Source organism: Astyanax mexicanus, chromosome 19, assembly GCF_023375975.1.
Source record: "Astyanax mexicanus isolate ESR-SI-001 chromosome 19, AstMex3_surface, whole genome shotgun sequence".
NCBI lineage: Eukaryota > Metazoa > Chordata > Actinopteri > Characiformes > Acestrorhamphidae > Astyanax > Astyanax mexicanus.
In genome coordinates this window covers 42621915-42648408 of record NC_064426.1, presented here as the reverse complement: position 1 = coordinate 42648408, position 26494 = coordinate 42621915, and the positions used below count along the sequence as shown (strand labels likewise).

The window sequence follows — 26494 nt, the reverse complement described above, 5'->3', positions numbered from 1 at the left end:
ATGTGTGGTGTGGAGTGTGTGTGGTGTAGGGTATATGAGCTGTGGAGTTTGTGTGTGGTTTAAAGTGTATGTGGTGTGGGGTATGTGTGGTGTGGAGTGTGTGGTGTGGGGTGTGAAGTGTGTGGTATGTGTGGGGTGGAGTGTGTGGTGTGGGGTATGTGAGCTGTGGAATGTGTGTGGTTTAAAGTGTGTGTGGTGTGGGGTTTGTGTGGTGTGGAGTGTGTGTGGTGTGGGGTATGCGTGGATTGAAGTGTGTGTGGTGTGGGGTATGTGTGGTTTGAAGTGTGTGTGGTGTGGGGTTTGAAGTGTGTGTGGTGTGGGGTTTGTGTGGTGTGGAGTGTGTGTGGTGTGGGGTATGTGTGGTTTGAAGTGTGTGTGGTGTGGGGTATGTGAGCTGTGGAGTGTGTGTGTGGTATGGAGTGTGTGGGGTGTGGGGTATGTGTGCTGTGGAGTGTGTGTGGTATGGAGTGTGTGGGGTGTGGGGTATGTGTGGTGTGGAGTGTGTGTGGTGTGGGGTATATGAGCTGTGGAGTTTGTGTGTGGTTTAAAGTGTATGTGGTGTGGGGTATGTGTGGTGTGGAGTGTGTGGTGTGGGGTGTGAACTGTGTGGTATGTGTGGGGTGGAGTGTGTGGTGTGGGGTATGTGAGCTGTGGAGTGTGTGTGGTTTAAAGTGTGTGTGTGGTGTGGGGTTTGTGTGGTGTGGAGTGTGTGTGGTGTGGGGTATGTGTGGATTGAAGTGTGGTGTGGGGTATGTGTGGTTTGAAGTGTGTGTGGTGTGGGGTTTGAAGTGTGTGTGGTGTGGGGTTTGTGTTTTGTGGAGTGTGTGTGGTGTGGGGTATGTGTGGTTTGAAGTGTGGTTTAAAGTGTGTGTGGGGTGGAGTGTGTGTGGTGTGGGGTATGTGTGGTGTGGAGTGTGTGGGGTGGAGTGTGTTTGGTGTGGGGTATGTGTGGTGTGGAATGTGTGTAAGGTGTGGTGTGGTGTATGTGTGGTGTGTGTGTGTGTGTAGTGTGGTATTGGTTCTGGTGTGGGTTGTGTTCAGCAGTATCTTCTCCATACAGATACAGTACTGAGGAGCAGGGCAGAGAGGGGGGCCGTGCGCAGGATCGGCTGGTGTGTGTGAGATGGCCAACATTCCGCCCATTCATTCCTATGGGGAAAGTTCGTACGATAATTTTACGAAAACCGTAAATCGTATCGGTGAGATCAGCATATCGTCTGAAACGTCTCTGCAAGTTCTGTATGTCTTGTGAATTTCGTGATTCTAGCTCAAAAATTGTGACTTTTAGAGCCGTTTGAAAAAAGTGTGAATGGAAGTCTATGGGAAAAAATCTGACTTTGGCGGACCACCAATCGGACCCTGGTGGTCCGATCACTTAGAAAAGCACAAGCACACCCCGCGGCAATAGGTTCTATCATCTTGTGAAGTTTCGTGGTTCTGGCTTGAAAACTGTAGGAGGAGAAACTGTTTATAAAATTTACCGAGAATAATAATAATAATAATAAGATTTCGAAGAACAATAAGTTGGCTTTTCCAAGCCAACTTAATAATAATAAGAAGAATAAGAAGAACAGTAAGTTGGCTTTGACAAGCCAACTTAATTACTCTAAACATGTTTTTTTTAACGACCCAATCTAATTTAAGTTTATTATTATTTTATTTGTCATAAATAGGCTATTTTGAGATTAACATAAATTAAAATGAAGATTATAGAAAGAACAAGAAAGGAAAATTCTTAATATGATGTGTAAGTTACTAGTAAAAAGAAAGATTGCACATTGTTTACAGTGGTGATATTATTACATAGTGTTTTTAAAATCTCTTCTTTACCAGTTTTAATAAGGGCTGAATGAGTTTTATTTAATTCTCCTTTTACTTTTCAAAGGCAACAAACTTGGGTTTTATATATATTTTTATTTATATTTATTATATTTATTATTTTATTTATATTTATTTATCATTCACCAGACGACCCGATAAATAAAAAAAAACATATTATCAACATGGATTGGGTTCAATTGTGATACATTTTCAGGTTCGTTAATGTACGCTTTATTATTTCAGGACTTTTATTTTGAATGTTTTTTGACATTGCGGCCATGTTTAAACAATGATACTATGTATCTGACTTCACGGAGAGTTTAGTTTGAATCGGTTTATTTGCAGTGATTTATAAACCGGTTTATTCTGCAGAGATAGAAGCGGATTAACAGTGTGAGGAGGTTAAATATGTGATGTATTTAGGTAGCGTTAGTTTACTGGGGTAGAATATTGTGTTTTATTGAGTTTAAAGTGTTTTAAATGAGGGTTTGTGTGACTATAGAGGTGTGAGTGAGTTTATAACAGTAACAGTTATAGTTATAGTCATATTTATAGGTAATATTTCCGGTATAGGTAAAGTTACCTGCTGCAGGTAAAGTTCTCAGGGCTGTATGATGAACTCTGAGGACTCTGTGGAGGATCTGGACTCTCAGTTTGATCATTATCTGGTGGATATGAAGCCCTTCGTGCTCAAACTGACCCATAAATCAGGTTAGTTTCTATAGAAATATGGATATAAATACAATACAAACCTTAAATTCTGTGTTGTTTTAGATTCCTCAAAGTAGCTCCTCTTGTTTTATGAGGTAGAGTCACCTGGAATTCAGGCTTTCAGTTAACAGCTGTGCTGAACTCATCAAGAGTTAATTGCTTGAATTTCTTGTCTCTTATTCTGTACATACACTACACGACTTTGAAGACTCTGAAAAGACATTTAACAGATTAAAGTCTGACTGGGGATCACTATCTGCACGACTGCAACTCGATTCTTCCTGAGGTTATTTCCCATCATGCTTCTGGTGGAGTTTACATACAATACATAACACATCCAATTACAAACAATTGCATATATCAATACTGTGATTTATCAGAGACTCACAACTTGTGTCTCCATCAACAGTCTATTTTTCTGCCACACTGTTAATTCTTGATATATTTTTAGTAGAATATATTAATCTTGTAAAGCATAAAAAGTTTCACTGCTCTACTTTTGCCTTTGTTTTAGATATAATTAATGCAATAAAGAACTTCATTCTTGCAAAATGTTTGTTTATTAAACTTGTTTGTATTAAATATAACATTTAAATAAAAATAAAAATTTTAGAAACATTTCCTAATACTTAAAGTTCAGGGGGAATAACCCTCTGATTTCTGCTGACTGCACCTTTAGCTCAAATTTTAAAAATGTAAAAAAAAAAAAAAAAAAAAAAGATGGGAGGGGTAGTTTGTGCGGGGCACTGGGTGACGTATGGGTTTAGGGGTGGAGCAGGAGAGAGAGCTGATTGGCTGAGGTACAGCAGCAGCAGTGTGTCTCTGATAGTGGTGAGACGCAGATGATTGGACATCAGGAGCGATGCGGTATTATTGATTGATTGATTTGCATATTGGGATTGGCATATTGTCTGCGTATCAAATTAATAAGATCATTATATGAAAGTTATATAAACATTATCTCAATAAATGTACTTATCAAGGAGGGCCTGTTAATGTGAATGTGTATTTATTTATTATTATTATTATTATTATTATTATTATTATTATTATTATTATTATTATTACTACTTTTTTTTTTAATTAGGCAGTAGAGGCACATGGTTTATATGATAGTATATATATATATATATATATATATATATATATATATATATATATTTATATATATTTTTTTTTTACACACAGTCTTTTTCTTCATAAGCTATTTAATTTTATTTCTGTAATTTCAGAGCGTCAGCGTTGCGCGCTGTGGATTAAGAAGCTGTGTGATCCGGTGGCGTCGGGTTCGGGTCTGACGGGCAGGAAGAATCGTAACGCCTACGCCCGGCTCCTTTTGGTGATGCTGAGACGAGGGGTCCTCGAGGGTCCCTTTACACACAGGCCAGAAGCGGGCAGCCTCAAGACTTTACCAACATATATGGTACATTATTGATTTGACTAATGTTGGGTAAATCTGTTGAAAACCAGCATTATCCTGCTAAAAATTATTATTTTATTTTATGTTGTTTTATTATTTTGCTAATCAATTAATCTATTGTTTTTTTCTCTATTACATTTTTTGGTTTAATCAATTATTAATTGGGAGAAATGCTAAATCTGATTTAATATATTTTATATAATATCTATTTTTTGTGATTACCTATTTTTATTTATTTATTTGAAGAAGGAATATAAATACAGGTATAATATACAGAGTCAAACTACCTCCACAAAATCACCCACCTATACACTGTAGTACACACTCACATGGCCCCCGGTTGTAAAAAAGTAAATAATAACTTAATAATAATTATTAAAAATATTAGTGTCTACATGAAGAATTCCCCCATCAGTTACTTTGTTTTATTATTATTATTATTATTATTATTATTATTATTAACAACAACAACAACAACAACAATAATAATAATAATAATAATACATTTTTTTGTAATTCACTTTACATTTCAAAGAAATCTCAAAGTGTTATTATAATTATTACTATTAGTGTTATTATTATTAGTAGTATCATTGTTTATGAACACGAGAACAGTGTATGTAATATAAATATAAACTTTTCTCAAATTCTCAAACACTTTTACACAGAAATCAGAAAAGAGCTTTAAATAAAGCTTTAAATTTATTAATAAAAATGTTTCTATTAATTTTCTTTTACTCTGAATTTAGCTAACTATCTGTCGCTGCAGCATTTAAGGTGGAACTGAAAAAACGTAAACTCTATATGAATTTACTAATAATGAGAGACATTTTGTTTAACTACTCTAGCAGGCTTTGAGAACAAATATATTGCTTGACTACAACTATCGTTTGTTTTAGAACTTCTGTTGGAGCTGTCACATTTAAGGTGGAATTTAACGTGGAATGGAAAACTGTGAATGAGATAAATGAACTAAGAAAGACATGCATCTTGTTTAACTACTCTAGCAGGCTCTCTGAAAACAAATAGAATTTGTCACTAATGTTAGCTTGGCTAAAACTATGGTTTGCTATGGAACTGCTGATCGAGCTACCACATTTAAGGTGAAATTTAAGGTGGAATGAAAAACTTAAATTGGTTACCAACTATTTTAATTGATTTAATTGATGTTGCAGAGTTAGTATGTTAGAATTAGTTGTTGCAGAATTAGTCCAGTTGGAACAACACATGTGGCAGCAGGATATTAAGCGTCTTTAAAATTTAAAATGGTTAAAAACTACATGTTTCTTGTGACAGTTTTGGTTAAATTTGGTTAATTTGTCTCAACAGTCCATCTACTTCGATGAGCCGTTATTGGCCAGACCTCGGGGGCATAGCTCTGCTGTTCTGCCGGACTGGGTCTCCAGTGAATTGGGTCATTCAGAAGATACATGGACCAGTTTACCAAAAGACTCGTCTTCACCCAGGTAGGACATGTAATAAATTAATAATTAGGGCCCGAGCAGCGGAGGCGTAGGCCAATATTCACAATTATTCATTCTAAAAACAGAATCGTCTGGTAATAAGAGAAAACTGGCTGAAGTACTCAATACAATCTACTCCTATAAGAGGCTGTGTTTTTTGTTACATTTTGTTGCACCTGCTGTTGTCCTTGTGTGAAACCAAACCAGACCAGGTCAAATCAAACCCAACCCAGATCAGAGCACAACCTAAAACCCAACCTAGACCAGGTAAAAACCCAAAATGCAACCCAAATCAAACCAAATTCCAACCCAAACCCCAATACAAAATTCAACCAAAACCAATCCCAAATTCAACCAATTACCCAATTCTAAACCCAACCCAAAAACCAGATCAAAGACCAACTCAAAACAAAACTCAACCAATTACCCAATCAAAATCCAACCTAAAACCCAACCCAAAATCCAACTCACACCAGAACAAAACCCCAACCCAGATCAGAACAGACAAAACCCAATCCAATTCAACTCAATCCATAATTCAACCCAAAAACCCAACCCAGACCAAAACCAGTCCAACCCAAAAAAAAAACAACGTGCAACCCAAAATCCAACCCAAAACCCAGATCAGGGCCCAAACCAAAATCCAACCTAGACCAGACCAGAACCCAGCGCAACCCAAAACAAACCAAAATCCCAAAACCCAGATCAGAGCCCAACCCAAAATCCAACCTAGACCAGACCAGATCAAAACCCAACCCAAAAACCCAGACCAAAATCCAACCCAACCGAAAAGCCCAAAACCCAGATCAGAGCCCAACCGAAAATCCAACCTAGACCAGACCAGAACCCAAAATCCAACACAATACCCAGATCAGGGCCCAACCCAAAACCCAACCCCAAATCCAAACTAGACCCCAACCCAGCTCATAATCTAATTTATAATATAACCCAAAACCCAACCCAGACCAGACCAAAACCCAGTTCAACCCAAATCCAACCCAACCTAGACCATAACAACCCAAACCAACTAGAAGAGTGTAATCTCGTTTTAGAGTGACCGTTGCTCAGCATGATTTTGGCTAGGGATGCACAAATCCAAAATTAGAATCAGTTATTGGTCCCATTGGCCAATTTCTTTTTTTTTGTTCATTTCTTTTTTTATGTAGTTTTTTGTGTTTGTTTATTTGTTTGATAATGACAGTAATGATTCTAAACCTCTTATAGTTATGATGAACATGCTGAGCAGAACCTGTAGAACAGCTGTAAATGCAAAAGGCGTGAGTAGTAAAGAATTGGCTTAGAGAAGTTCTCCTCAGCGTTAGAGCCGTCAGGTCTGGACCGGGCTGTGTGTTGGGGAGCAGATGGCAGCAGATGCTGGTTCTGGGGAGGTTTGGGCTGAACCGGAGTCTCGGATCTGATTTGGACGGATCATTAAAGTCCGAGGATCACAGGACTGATCTATCTGGAGAAACTCTGCAGCTCTTTCATCTGCTCTCCTTTAGATCAGATGAAACGGGACGAGTTTGACGGCTGTGCTGTGATGTGGCCGTGTTTGATCCCTGTTGCTCACTATCGGTCACTATCGCTCACTATTGCTCACTATTGCTCACTATCGGTCACTATCGCTCACTATCGCTCACTATCGGTCACTATCGGTCACTATCGCTCACTATTGCTCACTATTGCTCACTATCGGTCAGCTTCTGTCTGTATTGGTCTCTGGTTGTCTGTCTGTGTGGGTTCTGTGATGAAGGGATGAAGTGAAATATTATTTATTTATTTTAGTAGTAGTATTTAGTTTACATTGAGTTATAGTGTGATATATTAGATATTATTGAATACATTGGAGACATTTCTGCCTCTGGCCACCAGATGGCGCTCTCTGCTCAGCTGCTGCTGATGCTGGCAGTCAGGGCGGTCCGTGGGAAACCGTCTGACCGCAGATCAGTGTAGGAGGTAGAGGAGGTTTAGGAGGCCAGCACAGGCAAACACTGTCCCATCATTTATGGCACCACCTGAAACATACATGACTCTTTTACACCAAATTATAATACAGAGATAATCATATAGATCATATAATAAAGCTTCATTAATGAATAAAGCTTCATTTAATTAAAAATCGAATAAATAAATTAATTGAGAAGGATAGTGAAAGTTGTAAAGAGAGTAGAAAGAGAGAAAGAGGGATAGTGAGAAATCAAAGAGAGAGAGAGGGGTTGTAAGAGTTGCAGAAAGAGAGAAAGAGTGAGAGGGATAGTGTGTATGTGAGAGAGAGTGGTAGTGATAGTAAGATGGAGAGAGAGAGATAGAGAGAGAAAGAGAAAGAGTGAGGGAGGGATAGTGTGTGAGAGAGAGTGGTGGTGAGAGAGAGAGAGAGAGAGAGAGAGAGAGAGCAAAAAAGAGAAAGATGGATAGTGAGAAATTAAAGAGAGCGAGTGATAGTAAGAGAGAGAGAGAGTGAAAAGAGAGAAAGAGGGATAGTGAGAAATCAAATAGTGGGAGGGATAGTAAGAGTGTAAGAGTTGCAGAGAGAGAGAAAGAGAAAGAGAGGGATAGTGTGTGTGTGAGAGAGAGTAATAGTTATAGTAAGAGGGAGAGAGTGAAAGAAGAGAAAGTGACAAATCAAAGAGAGGGAGAGATAGTAAGAGTTGGAGAGAGAAAGAGAAAGAGAGGGATAGTGTGTGTGTGTGAGAGAGAGTGATAGTAAGAGAGAGAGCAAAAAGAGAGAGTGATAGTGAGAGTTGCAGAGAAAGAGAGTGCATGGAAAAGAGACGATGAGAATGAAAGCACAGACGAAGAGAGAGGGATAATGAGAGTTGGAGAGAGAATGAGAGAGAGGGATGGTGAGAGTTGGAGAGAGAGAGAGAGCAAAGAGAGGGATAGTGTGTGAAAGAGAGAGTGATAGTGATATTAGGATAGTGAGAGCCAAAAGAGAGAAAGAGGAATAGTATATGTTGTGGAGGGAGAGAGAGAGAAAGAGAGAGCAAAAAGAGAGAAAGAGGGACAGTAAGTATTGATGCCACTTTTTAATACTTTCATTGCTTTGGCAAAAAAAAAATATTTTTTACCAAAAACAGCTATTTAAATAAAAATAAATAAATAGAAAGAGAGAGAAAGAGAGAGAAAGAGAGAGAGAGACTACGAGAGACATGAACTGTACTGCTTGATTTAGGGTGTCAGTGTGTCTTTGCTGTCGTAACAATGGGAAAAGTACACAACCATGTAACAATTCTCTTCCTTAATCACTTCCTTTAAACGAGGCAGGTGGAAGGTGTGAAAATAGACTGTTGGTGGGGTAAAAGATAGCAATGAGCATCATCGAGCCTGTAGAGAGAAAATGAGAGAGAGCATGAGAGAGGTTGAGCCCGGGTTCATTTGGACTCGTTTCAGAACTCCAGGGTTTTTTCTCCCACTCTCGGCCAGTGAGGAGGTGGGCTGCGGTGAACAGGCATTCTGGGTAATTGTCATTATTCCTCTGTTTCTCGTGTGAACCTCCCCTTCACTGGCTTTCATCCCTCGCTTTTCTTTTTTCTTTGTTTTAGCCCCCGCTTTGCACACGCTGTGGACATCTGGGTCCAAAATAAGAGCATGAGAACCTTAACCAGAACCATAACTGTTCACCATGACCAGAAGAAGCTCCGCCCACTTCTCTACTACAATACAGAGTTACTATATTCACTAATACCACTTTACTACAACTTTACTACTGTACACAACACAAGCCTTATGTTCACCATGACCAGAAGAAGCTCCGCCCACTTCTCTACTACAATCCAGAGTTACTATATTCACTAATACCACTTTACTACAACTTTACTACTGTACACAACACACGCCTTATGTTCACCGTGACCAGAAGAAGCTCCGCCCACTTCTCTACTACAATACAGAGTCACTATGTTCAGTAATACCACTTTACTACAACTTTACTACTGTACACAACACAAGCCTTATGTTCACCATGACCAGAAGAAGCTCCGCCCACTTCTCTACTACAATACAGAGTCACTATGTTCAGTAATACCAGGTGGGTGCAGGTGCTGGTGTTCTGAGGTGAGGGGTCGCAGGGGTATTTAATGCCCTGGGGGGCGATGGTTTGGGGGGGGGGGGTTGTTGGGGGGTATTTGTGCGTCTGTTTCTCAGAATGAAGGTCTGGGCTGAATATCAGCACCTGGAGGTCGGGGCTTTAATCAAGCTGCCGGGGGGAACACACCTTTCCACTTCTGCACAGATCTGACCCTCAGAAACGCTTTGATGTGCCGGGGCCCCGCCCCCTCTCGCATCTCACTTAATTATCCCCATCCACCTGTTAACGGCCAGCCGCCAATGACAGTGACCCGCCCTCATCTGCTGCTTTAAAGAGACTCTGTGTGTGTTTATTGGTAGTATGTGTGTGTGTGTCTTTATAGTGTGTGTGTGTGTCTTTATGGTGGGGGACTGTGTGTGTGTTTATTGGTAGTGTGTGTATTGGGAGTGTGTGTGTGTATTAAGGAGTGTGAGTGTAAGTATGAGTGTGTGTGTGTGTGTGTGTGTGTGTTTTCACGACAGATTTGTCTTTTGCTTTTCAAGAAAATCAGAGCTGTCAGTAGACGCTAATAGTGCTTTGACGGAGCTTTGACTGAAGTATTGGTAAGAACTTGGCGATACAATTTATATCACGATACAAGGGTTACGAAAAAATATATATAGTGATATTGTAAGCAATTTGATTCGTTGTTATTGTTTAAATTAAATTCACTGTAAATCAGTAATAGTATAAAAACACACTTACATTTAAAACATTTTAAACAGTAAACAGCAAGATTAGCCAGCAGACTTCGTCTGAGGGAAGGATCTGTACCTACTGTCCATACAGATGTCAGCAGACGAGAGAGATTTAATAACTTTCTAAAAAGAGTTTTGTGCTTCTATCACAATTGAGCAGGAGCTAGCTAACGCTAATGTGTAGTAAACGCTCAGCATAAACATGGAGCGTGGCCAGCAGCAACAGCTTATTTGCATAAAGGTGTACGAGCCCTTAAATGGCTCATTCTGAAAGGGACTGAAACTGGTAGGAATAGAGTTGGTGAGATATCTTATCTTGTTTTGTATAGAACATAGACCTATTTTCCTATTCTATTCTTGTGTTTAAAAATGTTTAGTATGTACACTTAAATATCAATACTATATACAATATATAATTAATATAATGCATAAGAAAATCTAACACAAAACTAAAGAGCAGGGTACTTATTGCATGCATTTAAACTGCAAACATAAACAATGCACCTTAATTTGCTTACGCCCACTGACTCTCTGGCCTGCACTAGCAATATTGTGAACTCTAGTGTTCAAACAGTGGAACTGCATGAGATTTCATATTAAACAGAATGTTTCTTCTCAATGTTCTTGATGCACATCGTCAATTTTTACATGCCGATGCATCGTTACACCCCTAATACAGACCTAAATATCAAATAATTGAAGTTTTTATACTGTATATCACACACTCCTGAGCCCCCCCCCCTCGCTCTCTCTGTGTTCTTCTTGATTTGCGCGAGCAGGGATTAGTTTAATGAGTTGACGTTAGCGTTTAGCATGTGTAATTAGCTGCTGAACTCGTGCATTAATTAGCCTCTGAAGTGAATTCTCCATGCCTGTCAAACTCTGCTGCGCCGTCGCCTCCAGTGCAGGTTTACAGTCTGCAGCTCTGCTCGTCTTCCTCAGCTCTGCTCATCTTCCACAACCAATCAGAGTACAGATCACACAATAACTATGATTTATACACACGATAAACTGTCCTAAAAATTATAATTATAAATGATATTATTCTCATTTTAAGATAATTTAATGCTGCTGATATATTGACGATATAATGATTTAATAATGCAGTAACATCACATTATTTTAAATAGTAATGGAAATTTAATAATTAATAGAAAGGTGAGACAATAGGATATATAAGCTTTTTGGCTTTTTGATAATTTATACTGCGACACGGAGTCACAAATTACACAGTTTCTCACTGTGGGAAATCACAGACTTATAAAACACATTTATCACGAGAACACACCTGAACTAAACACACACCAGAACTAGTGATGCCCTGCAGAGAATCTCTACAGAGGAGAATACGCACTTAAAGTGAGATGAACATGAACGGGTTCACATGACACAATATACACTGAAATATACAGACACACTTTATTTGTTTTGTTAATAAAATATATTATTCAACTTTCTAAAATGTAATAAACAATAATATATATATATATATATTGCAAAAATTTGTTTACGCTAAAATTTGCTTACGCCCACTGGCTCTCTGGACTGCGCTAGCGTTATTGTGACCTCTGGTGTTCAAACCAGACCAAAAATTGTTAGCTGTGTCCCATATGTACGAGTGCAGATGAACGTTCTTTAAATTGCTAATGAAAATTTAGCCTGTTGCTAGTTTGTGATGGATCTGTGCCGACGTTCAGAACTTTAGAGTTTCCGTTATAGGAAGATAAATCCAGTAAGATCTGCTGTTTTTGTTTTGTGTTTGTTTTTCAGGAGAAGGAATCTTTTCAGTGATAAATCTCCATCCAGACCCTTCTCGTCTAGTCCTCTCAAACACACCGAGGACACGCTGGTGAGCAGAGTTTCTACACAACTGAGATAAAAACAGAGATAAAAGCTGACTGGATGACTTGATGTTATAAAAGTCCAAATTTGGCCTTGAATTATGTTTATTCATTAGTTTAAAATGTTCTGCATTGTAGATTTTAACACTAAACTCATCCATACGAAGAAACACCTTTAGAATGATTTACTAAACATTAAACATAAAAAAGTTAAACAAATGTAAAACATATGTTTTATATTTTGCATTCTTTAAAGTAGCTCCTCTTAGTTTTGAACATCTCTGCTGGATTTTCTCAGTCAGTTTTATGAGGTAGAGTCTCCTGGAATTCAGGCTTTCAGTTAACAGCTGTGCTGAACTCATCAAGAGTTAATTACTTGAATTTATTGTCTCCCACAAGGAACCCTGATTAAAGTCCAGGTAATTAAGGTCTTAAATTGTCTTCAATTTATTGTAGGCATTCAATTTTAATGCCAGTGGGAAAACACATACTAACTTAGCAGAGAGTTAGCTAATGTTACCGAGGAGAGAACAAAGGTTAGCGGACAGCTAGCTAACGTAACTGGGAAAATAACAATGGTTAGCAGAGAGCGAGCTAGCGTTACCAGGGAGAGAAGAAAGATTAGCGGAGAGCTAGCTAACATTAGCGGCGAACTAGCTAACATGCTAACTTTAGCAGAGAGCTAGCTAACATTACCGGGGAGAGAACTAAGCTTAGCAGAGAGCTAGCAAACATTAGCGGCGAACTAGCTAACATGCTAACTTTAGCAGAGAGCTAGCTAACATTACCGGGGAGTGAACTAAGATTACTGGAGAGCGATCTAAAATTACTGGAAGAGAACTAAGGTTAACGGAGAGCTACCTAACATTAGCAGCAAACAAGCTAACATGCTAAATTTAGCAGAGAGCTAGCTAAAATTACCGGGGAGGGAACTGAGGTTAGCGGAGAGCTAGCTAACTTTAGCAGTGAACTAGCTAACATGCTAAATTTAGTGGAAAGCTAGCTAACATTACCAGGGAGTGAACTAAGATTACTGGCGAGTAGGGTTGCAGCGGTAACCGGTTTCACGGTATACCATGGTATTAAAATGCACGGTTATCATACCGTGTGTGTTTGCTTATTACCGGTAAAAGGCAAGCCAGCGGAGAAACTCACCCGCGCATGCACAGCTCTGCTCCGCTTCAGCTACTCAGCACACAGCGGTGAGAACAGCAGAAAGTGCATCAGACTAAACAAATCTCCGTCCGCCTAAAAAAAGGCTAAACTAAAATCAGCAGTGTGGGACTATTTCAGAGACCCGCCGAACGCACCCGAGGATGATTATCCGATTTATAATCAATGTGGCCGTAAAGTCACAGCTAAAGATGGACATACGGCAAACCTGTTCTCCCATCTCCAAGAACACCACCCCGCCGTGCAGCGCAAAGTATGTGTTTAGTTTATAATTTTAATCTGAACCTAAATAAAACCTCTTTGTATTCGTGCACAACCCATGCGGTAAGCGCCCGCAAAAGCGCTGAGTTATCCGAAATTTGGGCACGCAGGTACCGGCGTGAAGTGCGTGCTACGACGGATTCACGTGTCCGTGTAAAGGTCCTGGCCGGATTGGATGTGAAAGACGCCATTCATTTACATGCGTTAATTTTCAAATTCTGACGTGCCTGTTTTTCATATGTTAAAACCAGACTCGGTGTGAAAGCCTTAAAATAGAAATCTCTATTGTGAGGATCATGTCAGAAATAAATCCCCTCTTTCTGCAGTATCTGCTTATATACCAACTTGGCAGTAAAACGGACGTTTACAACAGTCGTTGATCAGACACTGACCCAGGCTCAGTTTATCAGATATTAAATAACTGATGTACTGAATATTTAAAATACAGGATCTTTACTTCTTAGAGGACATGTAATGTGTGTAACGTGTGTATATGTGTGTATATATATATTTTTTTTTTTTATACACTCTTAATGCCCTTAAGAGTAGTGGAAAAACCTGGTTTCCTTCACCTGATGGTGTACAGCTTATTTTTTTTAAGGAGACATTATCTATATAATTGTTCCAGGTTTCTACAATAAATAGTTAATTGAACAAAAAACCTTTGTTGTCATTTCTTTAAGGGTCAGTTTAATAATATATGTAACAAACTGTGATACCGTGATAACCGTGATACTGTGGTATTTTCTGAGACGGTTATCATACCGTGAAAATCTCATACCGTTGCAACCCTACTGGCGAGCAAGCTGACATGCTAACGTTAGCGGCAAGCCGTGTTCTTTTATTATTTTTTGTGGTTCCTACATGCAATTTAGTGTTTTGTTTAATGTAATACAAACAGCATATGTTTAAATTATGTTTAATTAAAAATGTTATGATGGTGGAACTGGCACTCATCAGGGTTGCCCCAGAAAAAGAAGAGTAAGAGTTACCTCTGTTGCCCCGGATATGTTCATAAGAGTTTGTTTAATACTCTTAAGTCTCTACATGATTCTTTATGTGGTCCCTCGTAGTTTAAAAGCATTAGAGTGTATTGAAACGGGTGTCTACAGATATTTATACATAGTATAATATATCTCTTTCCAAATATTTAATTCTATAAATATATTTATATATTTTTGGACGTTCTGCTTCTCTCTCTCGTGTGTTTGTGAAAGTTGGAGTGTGTGAGAGCAGCAGAGCAGCTGTAGATGTTGATTAATTCTCGCGCTGGCTGGACTGAAACCGCTGCAATCATTCAGAACCGGCCTTTATAAAGAGCAGAGCATTCCTCCCCAAATCCATAATTCACACGCATCTCCCTCACTTTGAAGTCGGATCGGAGGGACTGGGCCAGTTCTCCCCAGGCGCTCTGCAGCTGGGCCCAAATGAAGGAGTGAAAAGTGAATTAGTGATCGTGCAACAAGCTGCTCTCAGAGTTCCAGCCTCGCACCCGCCAAAACCGCCTTCAGTGTTATAGTGTGGGGTTTTGTGTGAGTGTTAGAGCTGAGAGATTGAGCTAAAAAACTAAATATCTGTATGCGATAAGGAGAAGGCCTGGCATTAAGAATAAGGGCCAATCAGCTTGCTGCTCGGTTGTGCTAGTGCGAAAGATATGCTCTGATTAGGAGATAAGGAGATCTGCGCAGGCGCAGTAGCCAGAGGCTGCTCAGGTGCTCAGTAGATTTGTTTGGTGCACAGCAGAGTTAGAAATGCAGCATGTATATATATATATATATTTTTTTAATTTTCTCTCTCTGTTACTCGCTGTATTTTACAGGATGGCCGGCACAGAAAACAGCCCGTCTCCAGCTTGGAGGACAGTGACCTAGAAGCTCGGCTCAACAGCTGGAACCTCGGGGTAAAATGATCATTTTTAAGTCCTGATAAACTGATACAGGTAATATGTATTGATCTACACAGAGAGAGGTAGTGTGTTCAGCTGTAACATGCTCACCATCTCAGCATGTAGAGAGTTGTAGAGTTTCCTAATGTTCCTCCTATGATAATCCATCCATCCATCCACTCACCTTTCCATTAATATACTCACTAACACATCCATCCATCTATCCATCCATCCATCTTTTTCACTTACTTAACTATACATAATCCATTCATCCATCCACTCACTTACCCATCCATTCATTTATCCATGCATACATAAATCCATCCATCTAATCACTAACCATCCGTCCATCCATCTTTCCACTCACTTAACCATTTATCATCCATACATACATCCATCCATCCATCCATCCACTCACTTGTCATTCAACTCATTTAACGATATTTAATCTCTTTTCAGCTTTCCATTCACTTAACCGTCCATCCGTCCATCAAAATACCCATCCATCAATCAACATACCCATCCATCCGTCCATCCATCCATCCATCCATCCATCCATCCATCCATCCATCCATCAATCAATCCACATACCCATCCATCCATCCATCCATCAATCCACATATCCATCCATCCATCCATCAATCCACATATCCATCCATCCATCCATCCATCAATCCACATACCCACCCATCCATCCATCCATCCATCCATCCATCCATCCATCAATCCACATACCCATCCATCCATCCATCCATCCATCCACATACCCACCCATCCATCCGTCCATCCATCCATCCATCCATCCATCCATCCACATACCCATCCATCCATCCATCCATCCATCCATCCATCCATCAATCCACATACCCATCCATCCATCCATCAATCCACATACCCATCCATCCATCCATCCACCCACATACCCATCCATCCATCCGTCCATCCATCCATCCATCAATCCACATACCCATCCATCCATCCATCCATCCATCAATCCACATACCCATCCATCCATCCATCCATCCATCCATCCACATACCCATCCATCCATCAATCCACATATCCATCCATCCATCCATCAATCCACATATCCATCCATCCATCCATCAATCCACATACCCACCCATCCATCCGTCCATCCATCCATCCATCCATCCATCCACATACCCATCCATCCATCCATCCATCAATCCACATACCCATCCATCCATCCATCAATCCACATACCCATCCATCCATCCATCCATCAATCCACATATCCATCCATCCATCCATCCATCCATCCATCAATCCACATATCCATCCATCCATCCATCCATCCATTAATCCACATATCCATCCATCCATCCATCCATCCATCCATCAATCCACATACCCACCCATCCATCCATCCATCAATCCACACTGCTTTTGGATAACTTTATGCTGCTTTACTCCTGGTGCTAAAATTCAAGCAGTTCAGTTTGGTGGTTTGATGGTTTGTGATCATCCATCTTCCTCTTGATTATATTCCAGAGGTTTTCTATTTAGTAAATTTAGAGACTAATGATTTGATTAATTGATTAATTGAAAAACAAAACAAAATTGATCAATTTACATCAATGCATACATAAACATTTTGCTAAGGTTAATTAGACATAAACATCCATCCATCCATCCATCCATCCATCCATCCATCCAACCATCCATCCATCAAACTTTCCACTCATTAAACAATCGATTATCTTACATCCATACACTCACTTTTATTGTGATACTGTAAGTATATATGGTGCAGTTCTGCTCTGAACCCTGTAGAGGTGCAGTATCTCAGGACTGTTCAGGGCGAGTGTTCCTGTGCTGGTTCTGTGTTATCAGGGCGCAGGACGTAGGGGACGTACGGGACTTACAGTGTGATAAGCAGCAGGTGGGGGTGTTTACAGGTGTGGTTCGGGTCGATGCTGGAGTAATCTCCCCCACCATCAGCTCCAACGTGAAGCTCCGCACCTCACCTCACCTCACGCTCCGGCCTGCAGACGCTCAGATAACGCAGAGCACCGCGGTTCTGACTGAGAGCTGATTTGGCATCAAACTGATTTATGAAGCGTCTAAATCCGAATCTGAAGATCGTACTCGGCTGCGCTGCTCTCAGCTCTCCACTCTGATTGAGTTCACACTGAAACCTGACATACACTTTCTCCAGAAACGTACCTACAGAACACGGCAACTGTGATTGGTTCACTTTAAATTTGTTGTTCTGGATTCCGTTCTCTCATACTGGCCACTGGATATTCAACATGCCACCTCATGGCAAATAACTCTCTGAGGATGTGAGAAGCGGAACTTTTGTTGCAGCGGTTTAGACATTAATGTCTGTGTGTTGAGTTATTTTACCAGAACTCAGAAAATTGTTGGAATCCTTCCATTAAAGAAAGGGCCAGTTTATTTAGTTTGATTTTTAAAATGATTCTGCAGAATCACAATTTAAATACTATATGTGATTTTCATGTTATATGTTTAGTCATTTTTTATTAGGAGCGATTTTCCTAAGGGTACCATCAATTTTGTACATTAATCTATTTATCTTTCCATCCACCCTTTCAGCCACTTACCCATCCATATATTTGTCTGTCTGTCCGTCTGTATGTCCCTTTGACCATCTGTCCGTCCATACATCTATCCAGCCATTTACCCACCTATCTGTCTGCCTGTCTACCCACTTACCTATATATCTATCTATCTGTCTATCTGTCTGTCTGTCTATCTATACCCATGTATCTGTCCATCTATCCACCCACTTGCCTACCCATATATTTTTCTGTCTGCCCGTCCATTTGTTCATTGATTTGTCTGTCTGTCTGTTTGTCTATCCACCCAATTACCCACCCATCTATTTGTCTGTCTATCTGTCTGTCCATCGGTCTGTCCACCCATTTACCCACCGGTCTGTCTGTCTGTCCATCTGTCTATCCACCCACTTACCCACCCATTTGTTTGTCTGTCTGTCCGGTTGTTCGTCTGTCTGTTTGTTTGTGCGTTTGTTTGTCTGTCTGTCCGTTTGTTCGTCCATTTTTCTGTCTGTTTGTCTGTCTGTCTATCCACCCCCTAACCCACCCATCTATTTGTCCATCTCTCTATCTAAGAATGCAGTGTCCTCACTGCTACAAGTTCCTGCTACAGTTTAGGGAACAGCGAGTTTAGGAGCCGGCCATTGAAAAGGCCCTGGATGGTTTATGATGTATAAAAATGTGTATTAGGTGTGGGTGGGGGCGGGGCAGATTCGGACAGTGTGTGTGTGTGTGTGTGTGTGTTTTGTGTTGTGTATTGCTTAGAGAGAAGGAGAGTTAAAGCGTGATTGTTTTATTTCGGCAGATTGAAGATCCACGGTATCTGCGGGAGAACCCGATCCCCCTATCTCCAGTAAGTGCTGAAGATCCCTCGTGGAAGAGGGCGGGAAGAGGGGATGCTTTGATCTTTTACAGTGAGCTCATCCTTTATCTCTCTCTCACTCTCTCTCTCTATCTCTCTCTCTCTTTCTAACAGATTCACCCCAAGTCCAGCCTAGTAAAGAGTATCAGCAGTACCGGTGCTGAGGAGAGAGCATCAGCACTCCTACCCAATAAAGAGGTACTGAAACCTGCAGGTTCTAGAGTTTACCCACAGATGTTGCTACAGCTGGGCCTGTAGATCCTGTAGCTCTACACTCGTATGTTGAAGCTGAAGCTGCTGAGCCCCAGCTGCTTCATAAACATGATAATATGGTTCGACCATCCTGCTTCTCTCAGTCCAATGATAAGTCCCCTCTCAAAGTTTCTCAACTGGGTAGAATGTCTCGAATGTGTCGTAGAGGCTCGTCCACCCGTCTCTCACCAAGAGGTACTCTACCCAGACCAGCTTCTGATACAGGGACCAGCCTTTATACAGGGTAGTGGGGGCAGCAGTTTACCCAGTGACTGTAATCAGACCACACCTGTAATCGTTTACATATCTGCCTATTTGAGACCTAACTCCATTCTGATTTTCGTAGCAGTCAGTTGTGCGTTATTTTGGTTTATTTATTGGGGTAAGTTTAAGTGGAGGGGGTAAATATAAGGAGGCCGTAGGTGAATTTAAGTAGACAAGCTTTAAATTTAAGAGGGCGGGCAAATTTAAGATGATTTAAGAATTAAGGAGATTTGGAGACATTTAAGTGGGTGTGGTGTAAATTTAAGGGTGTTTGGGGTAGATTTAAGGGGACAGAAAGTAAATTTAAGGAGACTTGGGTAAATTTAAGGGGGTGTGGGGTAAATGTAAGGGGATGGCAGGTGCATTTAAGAGGACTTTGGTAAATTTAAGGTGGCAGGGGGTAAATATAAGGGGGCTGGGAGTACATTTAGGGGACATGTGTAAATTTAAGGGTGTGTGGGGTAAATTTAAATGGGGTGACGAGTCAATTTAGGGTGCAGGGGTAAAATGAAGAGGATGGGGTAAATTTAAGGAGGCTGGTGGTAAAATTAAGCAAATGGGTGCTGCATTTAAGGAGACCTGGTGCATTTAAGGGGGCTGCAAGTTTAAATTGAGAGAAACTGCAAGTGAATTTAAAAGGAAATGACAAATTTAAGGTGGCAGGGGTAAATATAAGGGGGCTGGGGTTGAGTTTAAGGGGATTTGGGTAAATTTAAGGAGGTGTGGGATAAATGTAAAGGGGCAACAAGTAAGTTGGCACGGGGTGAAATTAAGAGGATGGGGTGAATTTAAGGAGACAGAACAAATTTAAGGTGGCAGGCGGTGAATATGATGGGGCTGGGGGTAAATTTAGGGAGGTGTGGGGTAAATTTAAGGGGGTGTGGGGTAAATCTAAGGGGGTGTAAGGTAAATTTAAGGGGATGGCAAGTAAATGTAAGGGGACTTGGGTAAATTTAAGGTGGCGGGGGAGAAATTTAAGGGGGCTGGTGAAGTTACACTGCTTCTGTTCTCATTTCTAGACACTTTTCTTCCACAAAAACCCTCCAATCCTCCACAGACAGATTTATTCTGCTCCTACAGCTCTACGATATTCTGTTCCAGAAGAAAAGAAAGAAATCTTTCACTCTGTTGCGTTCTCTCTCTCTCTCTCTGTGTTTGAGATGATGGTGGTCTGTTATCTGTAAGCGATGGCGTCACCTGCTATTGAAGTGTTAGTCTGGAGGGATGAGTTCTATTCTTTTACAGAGAACAATAAGAAAGAACGAGTCTGAAGTTATCTATAATTGAGCGGTCAGGAAAGTTTCGATATGCAAATGAGCTTCGCTGTAACGTTATATATGTTCTCAACTCTGTTGCATCATATATTGCATTCCAACTATCTCACCTGTTTAATACCCAGACTGTCTGAAGGTCCTTAAAATCCTTAAAATCCTTAAAAAAGTCTGAGAATAGTTCTGTATTTAGTCTGGATAGTTTTTGTTCAGGTTCACACTGCAGTTTACTGACTTTACTACATCCTGCCATCATCACCTATGGGGGCGGAGTCTATTTATACTTTACACTGATTGGTTTGTAGAATGTTATCAGTGTGTCTCCTCACATCACGTCACATCAAGGAATTTACGCTTATGTGTCTATTAATCTACTTTAAAATCATTAAATATAACATTACTTATCTGATTAATGACGGATAGAACATTTCTGGTAAAAGAAAATTAGATTTTCTGTACGTATCCTGTATTCTAGCAGTTATAAATAGTATTTAACAGAGTTATATCCACATAACAACAGTATGTGGATAGTTCTAAAATTACAGAAACTGTTGCTAATGGTTTTTACAAATATTGACATAATTTATACATTCCAGGATACAAAATATATATTTTTTCTCTGCAGTAAAAAGTTTTTAAGGAAAAACAAGACAAGGTAAGTTTATTTATATAGCACCTTTCATACACAATGATCATTCAAAGTGCTTTACAAATTAGAAAATACAAAGAAACTCACATAAACGTAAGAAAATAACAATAAAATGGAAAGAAAATAAGAATAAAGCTTAATTAAAACATGATTTTAAAGACAATATATCTAAAAGAAGGAAAATTAACTAAATTAATTAGAATAAAAGTGCTGTTACAGCTATAAAAATGCATTTCTAAGAGAAATCACCCCAAAATTCTTACATTTGAAAACAGCTTTGTCTCTTAATTTTGGTTATTTTGCACAAAATGAAGCTTCCTTGAACTCTGAGCAGGATTCTGAGTATTCATCATCATTGGAACATAATTATCCCCAAATATTGTTGTAGAGTGGTGTAATAGCTCCATTAGACACTAAATTACACCTCCCGAAAGACTCGGAATTGGGGTAAATGAGCGCTCGCGCAATCCCTGCATTTTCTCGATCTGACCCTGTATTAGCTTTTACAGTCATTAGCATTACACTTGCATTCCTTACACCAGTTTTCAATAAATACTCAAAAGTGTACTCTGACTTGCCAAATCGTGTCTACAAAGTTTATATTTTCATAGAAAATAACTGCCCATCTGTCGCTCTGTCATCTGCTAGTGTGAACGCAGGGTTAATACCGTTAATATCGTGACTTGGGACCTCATTGAAAACCTCAGTAAGCCATTAAATGAAGATATCTGACACTAGCAAACAGTTCTGGAGCATTCTGGGGGAATTTAAAGTAGAATGTTGAGTCCAAAGTGCAGAGTTTGTTTGGAGGTGCCATCAGGGTGTAAATCGAGTAGCCGCTCCCATCTCAGTCATTGGCCCATTGGCCACCTGTCAATCTGTCGTCTACTAGTGTGAACGAAGGGTTAATACCAGTAATACAGTGAGTAGGCACCTCACCGAAGTTTGTTTGAAGGTGCCATCAGAGCATAAAGCAAGTAGCTGCTCCCATCTCATGTGTCCTGTAGTTCTAGATAGGGCTCAGTTCGTCACTTGTCGCATTGTTGCCTTACTCCTTGTCACTCTAAATCGTGACTATAAATCTTTTACTCCTATAAATATTAGTGTGAATGCAGAGTTAATATCATTAATATCGGGCATAAATCGAGTAGCCGCTCCCATCTCAATGGTCATTGATTCATTGGCCACATGTTGCTTCGTCGTCTGCTTGTGTATTAAGTGAAAATATCTTGTAAATCGAGTAGCTGCTCTCATCTCAGTCATTGGTCAGGAACTTTACATATGTCCTGTGTTTCTGGATAAGGCACAGTTTGTTGCTTGTCACTCTAAATCGTGGCTACAAATCTTGTACTCATATATAATTTTGGTGTGAACGCAGAGTTAATCAATAATATCATGAATAGGTGCGTCATATATTCTTTAATAATGATATTTGGTGCTAGCAAAAAAAAAAAAACTAATAGATTTGTTGCTTGACGCTCTGTCGGTCTATCACTTGTCACATGTCTCAAAATCGTGGCTAAAAATCTTAAAATCCTGTAAGAAATGATTTAGCTAACAGTTCTGGGACGTTCAGTTTGTTTAGAGGTGCCAACAGGGCATAAATCAAGTAGCTGCTCCCATCTCAATGGTCATTGATCCATTGGCTACCTGTCGCTCTGTCATCTGCTAGTGTGAACTCCAATAATACAGTATAATACAAGTATACGCCTCACCGAAGACCTCAGTTAGGTTATTTTATTAAATGAAGATATCTGATGCTAGCAAACACTTCTGGAATGTTCTGGGTGGAATTTAAAGCAGGTTGTTTCCTCCAAAGGGCAGAGAAGCATCTCGAGGGAGACGGATTGATGGGGGATGTGAGGAGATGTGAGGAGATGTGAGGAGATGCGGCGCTGCTCGGTTCTCATGAGAACCAGCTTCAACAAAACCCACACTTAGCCACCTTAATCTGCCCTACTTCCTCCAAGCCTCGCAAAGCTTCGCCTCGCTGCCTTTTTTGATTCCTGCCTGCGATTTTTCTTCTTGTGCAATCGCGGAGACCACAGGAGACCTGTCGGAGGAGACGCCGGCGCCGATTGAAGCCAAGCAATCAAACGGCAGCTTCCAGAGCAGACGACGGTGTGGGCGGTTCTCCACGGTTCTCTGTTTTATCTGTGTTTTTTTTATTTTCTCCGTTGTTGTTGTTGTTGTTGTTCGTAGCGACTCCAAAAGCCACCTTTTGAGCAAAGTTTGTCAAACTACATCAGAGACAGAGAGAAAAACTCGCGTTTTGAGAGCGACGGTGCGTCAGACGAGCAGGCAACGTGCACCTCCAGGTCTTTAATGGGGGTGTATGGAGTGGTAGAAGATTTTTCACAGTTTCACGGCAAAATGAATGACATGTAGCTTCCTCAGAGTCATCCTCGCAGAGACGATGCTGCTCTCTGACGTTCTGCTTCCACGTCTCTTATGGAAGTGAAGGTGGAGGTGGAGGTGGTGGGAAGTGAAGGAGGGGAAAGAGATAGAAAGAAAGAGCAAATGAAGAAAGAGAAAGAAGCTTTTTCTTTTTGGAAACAGAAACCGCCACCATCGCTCCATCAGTTGCACGCTCTTCCCTGGGGAGCGCGTTGGCGCCGCGGCGCAGGTGTATCTCTGTTCTTTTTAAAAGTGGAGAAAAAGCGATTGGGTAGAAACAGCCCTGTATTTGGATAAACATCGAACACGAGAGGTAAAAGGACCCCTCGCTCAACAAGTTCATCTATTTGATACTGATAATGTGAACATCCTGCCCCGGTTAAAAACACAGATATACAAGACTAAACGAGGGAGATATTGAAGTGTATCTTGGCGCATCTGCAAACAGGACGCGATGTAAAAGCCAGAACTGCAGCTAACACACAGAAACCATAAAAATTAGATTTTTTTTCTTTTTTTTTATCATCAAAGACCATGCCATGTTCACTTTACACCCTAATACTACGGCTGGTTTGGGCTTTAAAGTGATTTTTCACACTACACTCGTTTTCTGGATTCAGGTGCGCTTGCTCCGCGTGTTCAGTATAGTTTGTTTGGTAAAATAAAGTCTAAAAGCTCAGGTGAATAAGCTCAAGGTGTATACACTATCTGCTCCCAGTGCCACGTGTGGGGTCAACCAACCGACAGTCAAACAGACCTACATATAGATGACACACAGACAGACAGACAGACAGACAGAGAGATGGAGAGGTAGAAACTTTTATAAACAGACAGACAGATTGACTGACATACAGACAGAGATAGATAGATAGATAGATAGATAGATAGATAGATAGATAGATAGATAGATAGATAGATAGATAGATAAAACAGTTAACAATGGCTCAGCACCTCTAGAACTCCTATAGATGGATGGACAGACACAAATAGCTACAGACAGACATACAGACAGATAGAAAAGCAGTTAACAAGAACTCAGTACCTTTAGAATTCCTACAGACAGACAGAGAGACAGACATATACACAGATGGGCATACATACCAACAGACAGACAGGCAGACAGATAGTGAAGGAAAAGCAGTTAACAAGAGTTTAGCACCAATAGACAGACAGACAGATAGACGGACAGACTGAAATACAGATACACAGACAGACAGACAGAGATGAAGTGAAGGAAAAGCAGTTAACAAGAGTTTTGCACCTCTAGAACTCCTATAGACAGACAGACAGACAGAAAGACAGACTGATACACATACAGACAAACAGACAGAAAGATAGATAGATGTAAATGCAGTTCCTCTAGAATTCCTCTGGATGTATAGACGGACCGATAGATAGACAGACACACAGTTAATCAGCTAGACAGACAGCTAGACAGAAAGACAGACAGTTTAACAGCTAGACAGACAGACAGACACACAGACAGATAGAAAGACAGACAGACAGACAGGCAGATTGATATAGAAGTGGTTTATTCAGTACTGAGTTATTCTGAGTGCTGCTCTGCTGGCTGATCAGAGATCAGTGATTCAGGCTCCTGATTGCTGTTTTTCAGGGCTGTTTAAACCCTGCAGTAAAGCAGTGAAGATCTGGAGCTGAAGCAGCTCATTGGTCTGATTTGGTTTAGAAACTGGTCACATGTTTCTGGAGCTGCTGGTTGTGTTGCAGGACTAACTCTCACTCCAGTTTGATGATTCGAGTGAAGAGGAAAACAAATAAACTCTTTTTTTTTTACTTCATTGTGAGTTAACGTTAATTTCTGTTTCTAAACACTTTCTTATTATCAGAGATAAAGGAAAAAAGGAAAAAAAAGAATAAAACCCCTATCCAGATAAATCTCTCCATCCAGATAGAGTGAATCTGATTCTGATTGGATGTAGAGAAGTATAAACATATACCATTCTGACTCCCTATTTGTTTATACTGTGATCCATCACACCTGCACACTTCCCGCCCCACTGGGTTGGTTTGGTGCTAGTAGATGGACACAGTGTTTAAGAACTCCAGCAGCACTGCTGTATCTGTGTGTTCCTGTATTACTCTGTCTATGTCTCTTTGTACGGCTGAAAGGCCTGGAGGAGGATTGCTGTAACTCGTCTCAGAAAGCTGTTGAACTTTTGAGCTCAGAAGTATTGAGCTGCGTTGGAGGGGCCGGCTAAGTGTTTCTATGCGGTTCTGGCGGCTCTGAGCAGTTCCTAGTGGTTCCTAATGGTTTCTAGCAGTCCTGAGCAGTTCCCAGTGGTTCCTAGCGGTTCTGATCTGTTTTTAGTGGTTCTTAGCAGTTCTGATCGGTTCCTAGCGATTCCTGGCGGTTCCTAGTGATTCCAAGTGGTTCTTAGGGGTTCCTAGTGGTTCTTAGTAGGTCCTAGAGGTTCTGAGTGGTTCCTAGCGGTTCTGAGTGGTTCCTAGCGGTTCTGAGTGGTTCCTAGCGGTTCTGAGCGGTTTCTAGCAGTTCTGAGCCGTTCCTAGTGCTTCTGATCAGTTCTGAGTGGTTCTGAGCGGTTCCTAGCGGGTCTGATTAGTTCTGAGTGGTTCCTAGTGGTTCTGAGCAGTTCCTAGCGGTTTTGAGCAGTTCCTAGTGGTTCCTAGCGGTTTTGAGCAGTTCCTAGTGGTTCTGAGCAGTTCCTAGTTTCAGAGCGGTTCTAAGCGGCTCTAAGCTTTTCCCAGTGGTTCCTAGCAGTTCCTAGCGGTTCTGATCAGTTCCAAGTGGTTCCTAGTAGTTCCTAGCGGTTCTGAGCAGTTCTTAGTGGTTCCTAGCGGTTCTCATCGGTTTCTAGCAATTCCTGGCGGTTCCTAGCAGTTCCTAGCGGTTCTGATCAGTTCCGAGTGGTTCCTAGTAGTTCCTAGCGGTTCT

General features: G+C 40.6%; 1 protein-coding gene across 3 annotated transcripts in view; it reads left to right on the top strand.

The window, feature by feature from the left end:
* The first annotated feature begins 2114 nt into the window (after window positions 1-2114).
* cep112 (centrosomal protein 112) overlaps window positions 2115-26494 on the top strand; it is a 213735-nt gene continuing 189355 nt past the window's right edge. For all 3 annotated transcript variants that reach the window (XM_049468124.1, XM_049468123.1, XM_049468125.1), the window contains exons 1-7: window positions 2115-2532; window positions 3765-3955; window positions 5282-5418; window positions 11950-12028; window positions 15274-15354; window positions 18691-18738; window positions 18862-18945. In XM_049468124.1, the coding sequence (XP_049324081.1) occupies window positions 2433-2532; window positions 3765-3955; window positions 5282-5418; window positions 11950-12028; window positions 15274-15354; window positions 18691-18738; window positions 18862-18945 (720 nt within the window). In that variant the 5' untranslated portion in view covers window positions 2115-2432. The remainder of the gene's footprint in view (window positions 2533-3764; window positions 3956-5281; window positions 5419-11949; window positions 12029-15273; window positions 15355-18690; window positions 18739-18861; window positions 18946-26494) is intronic.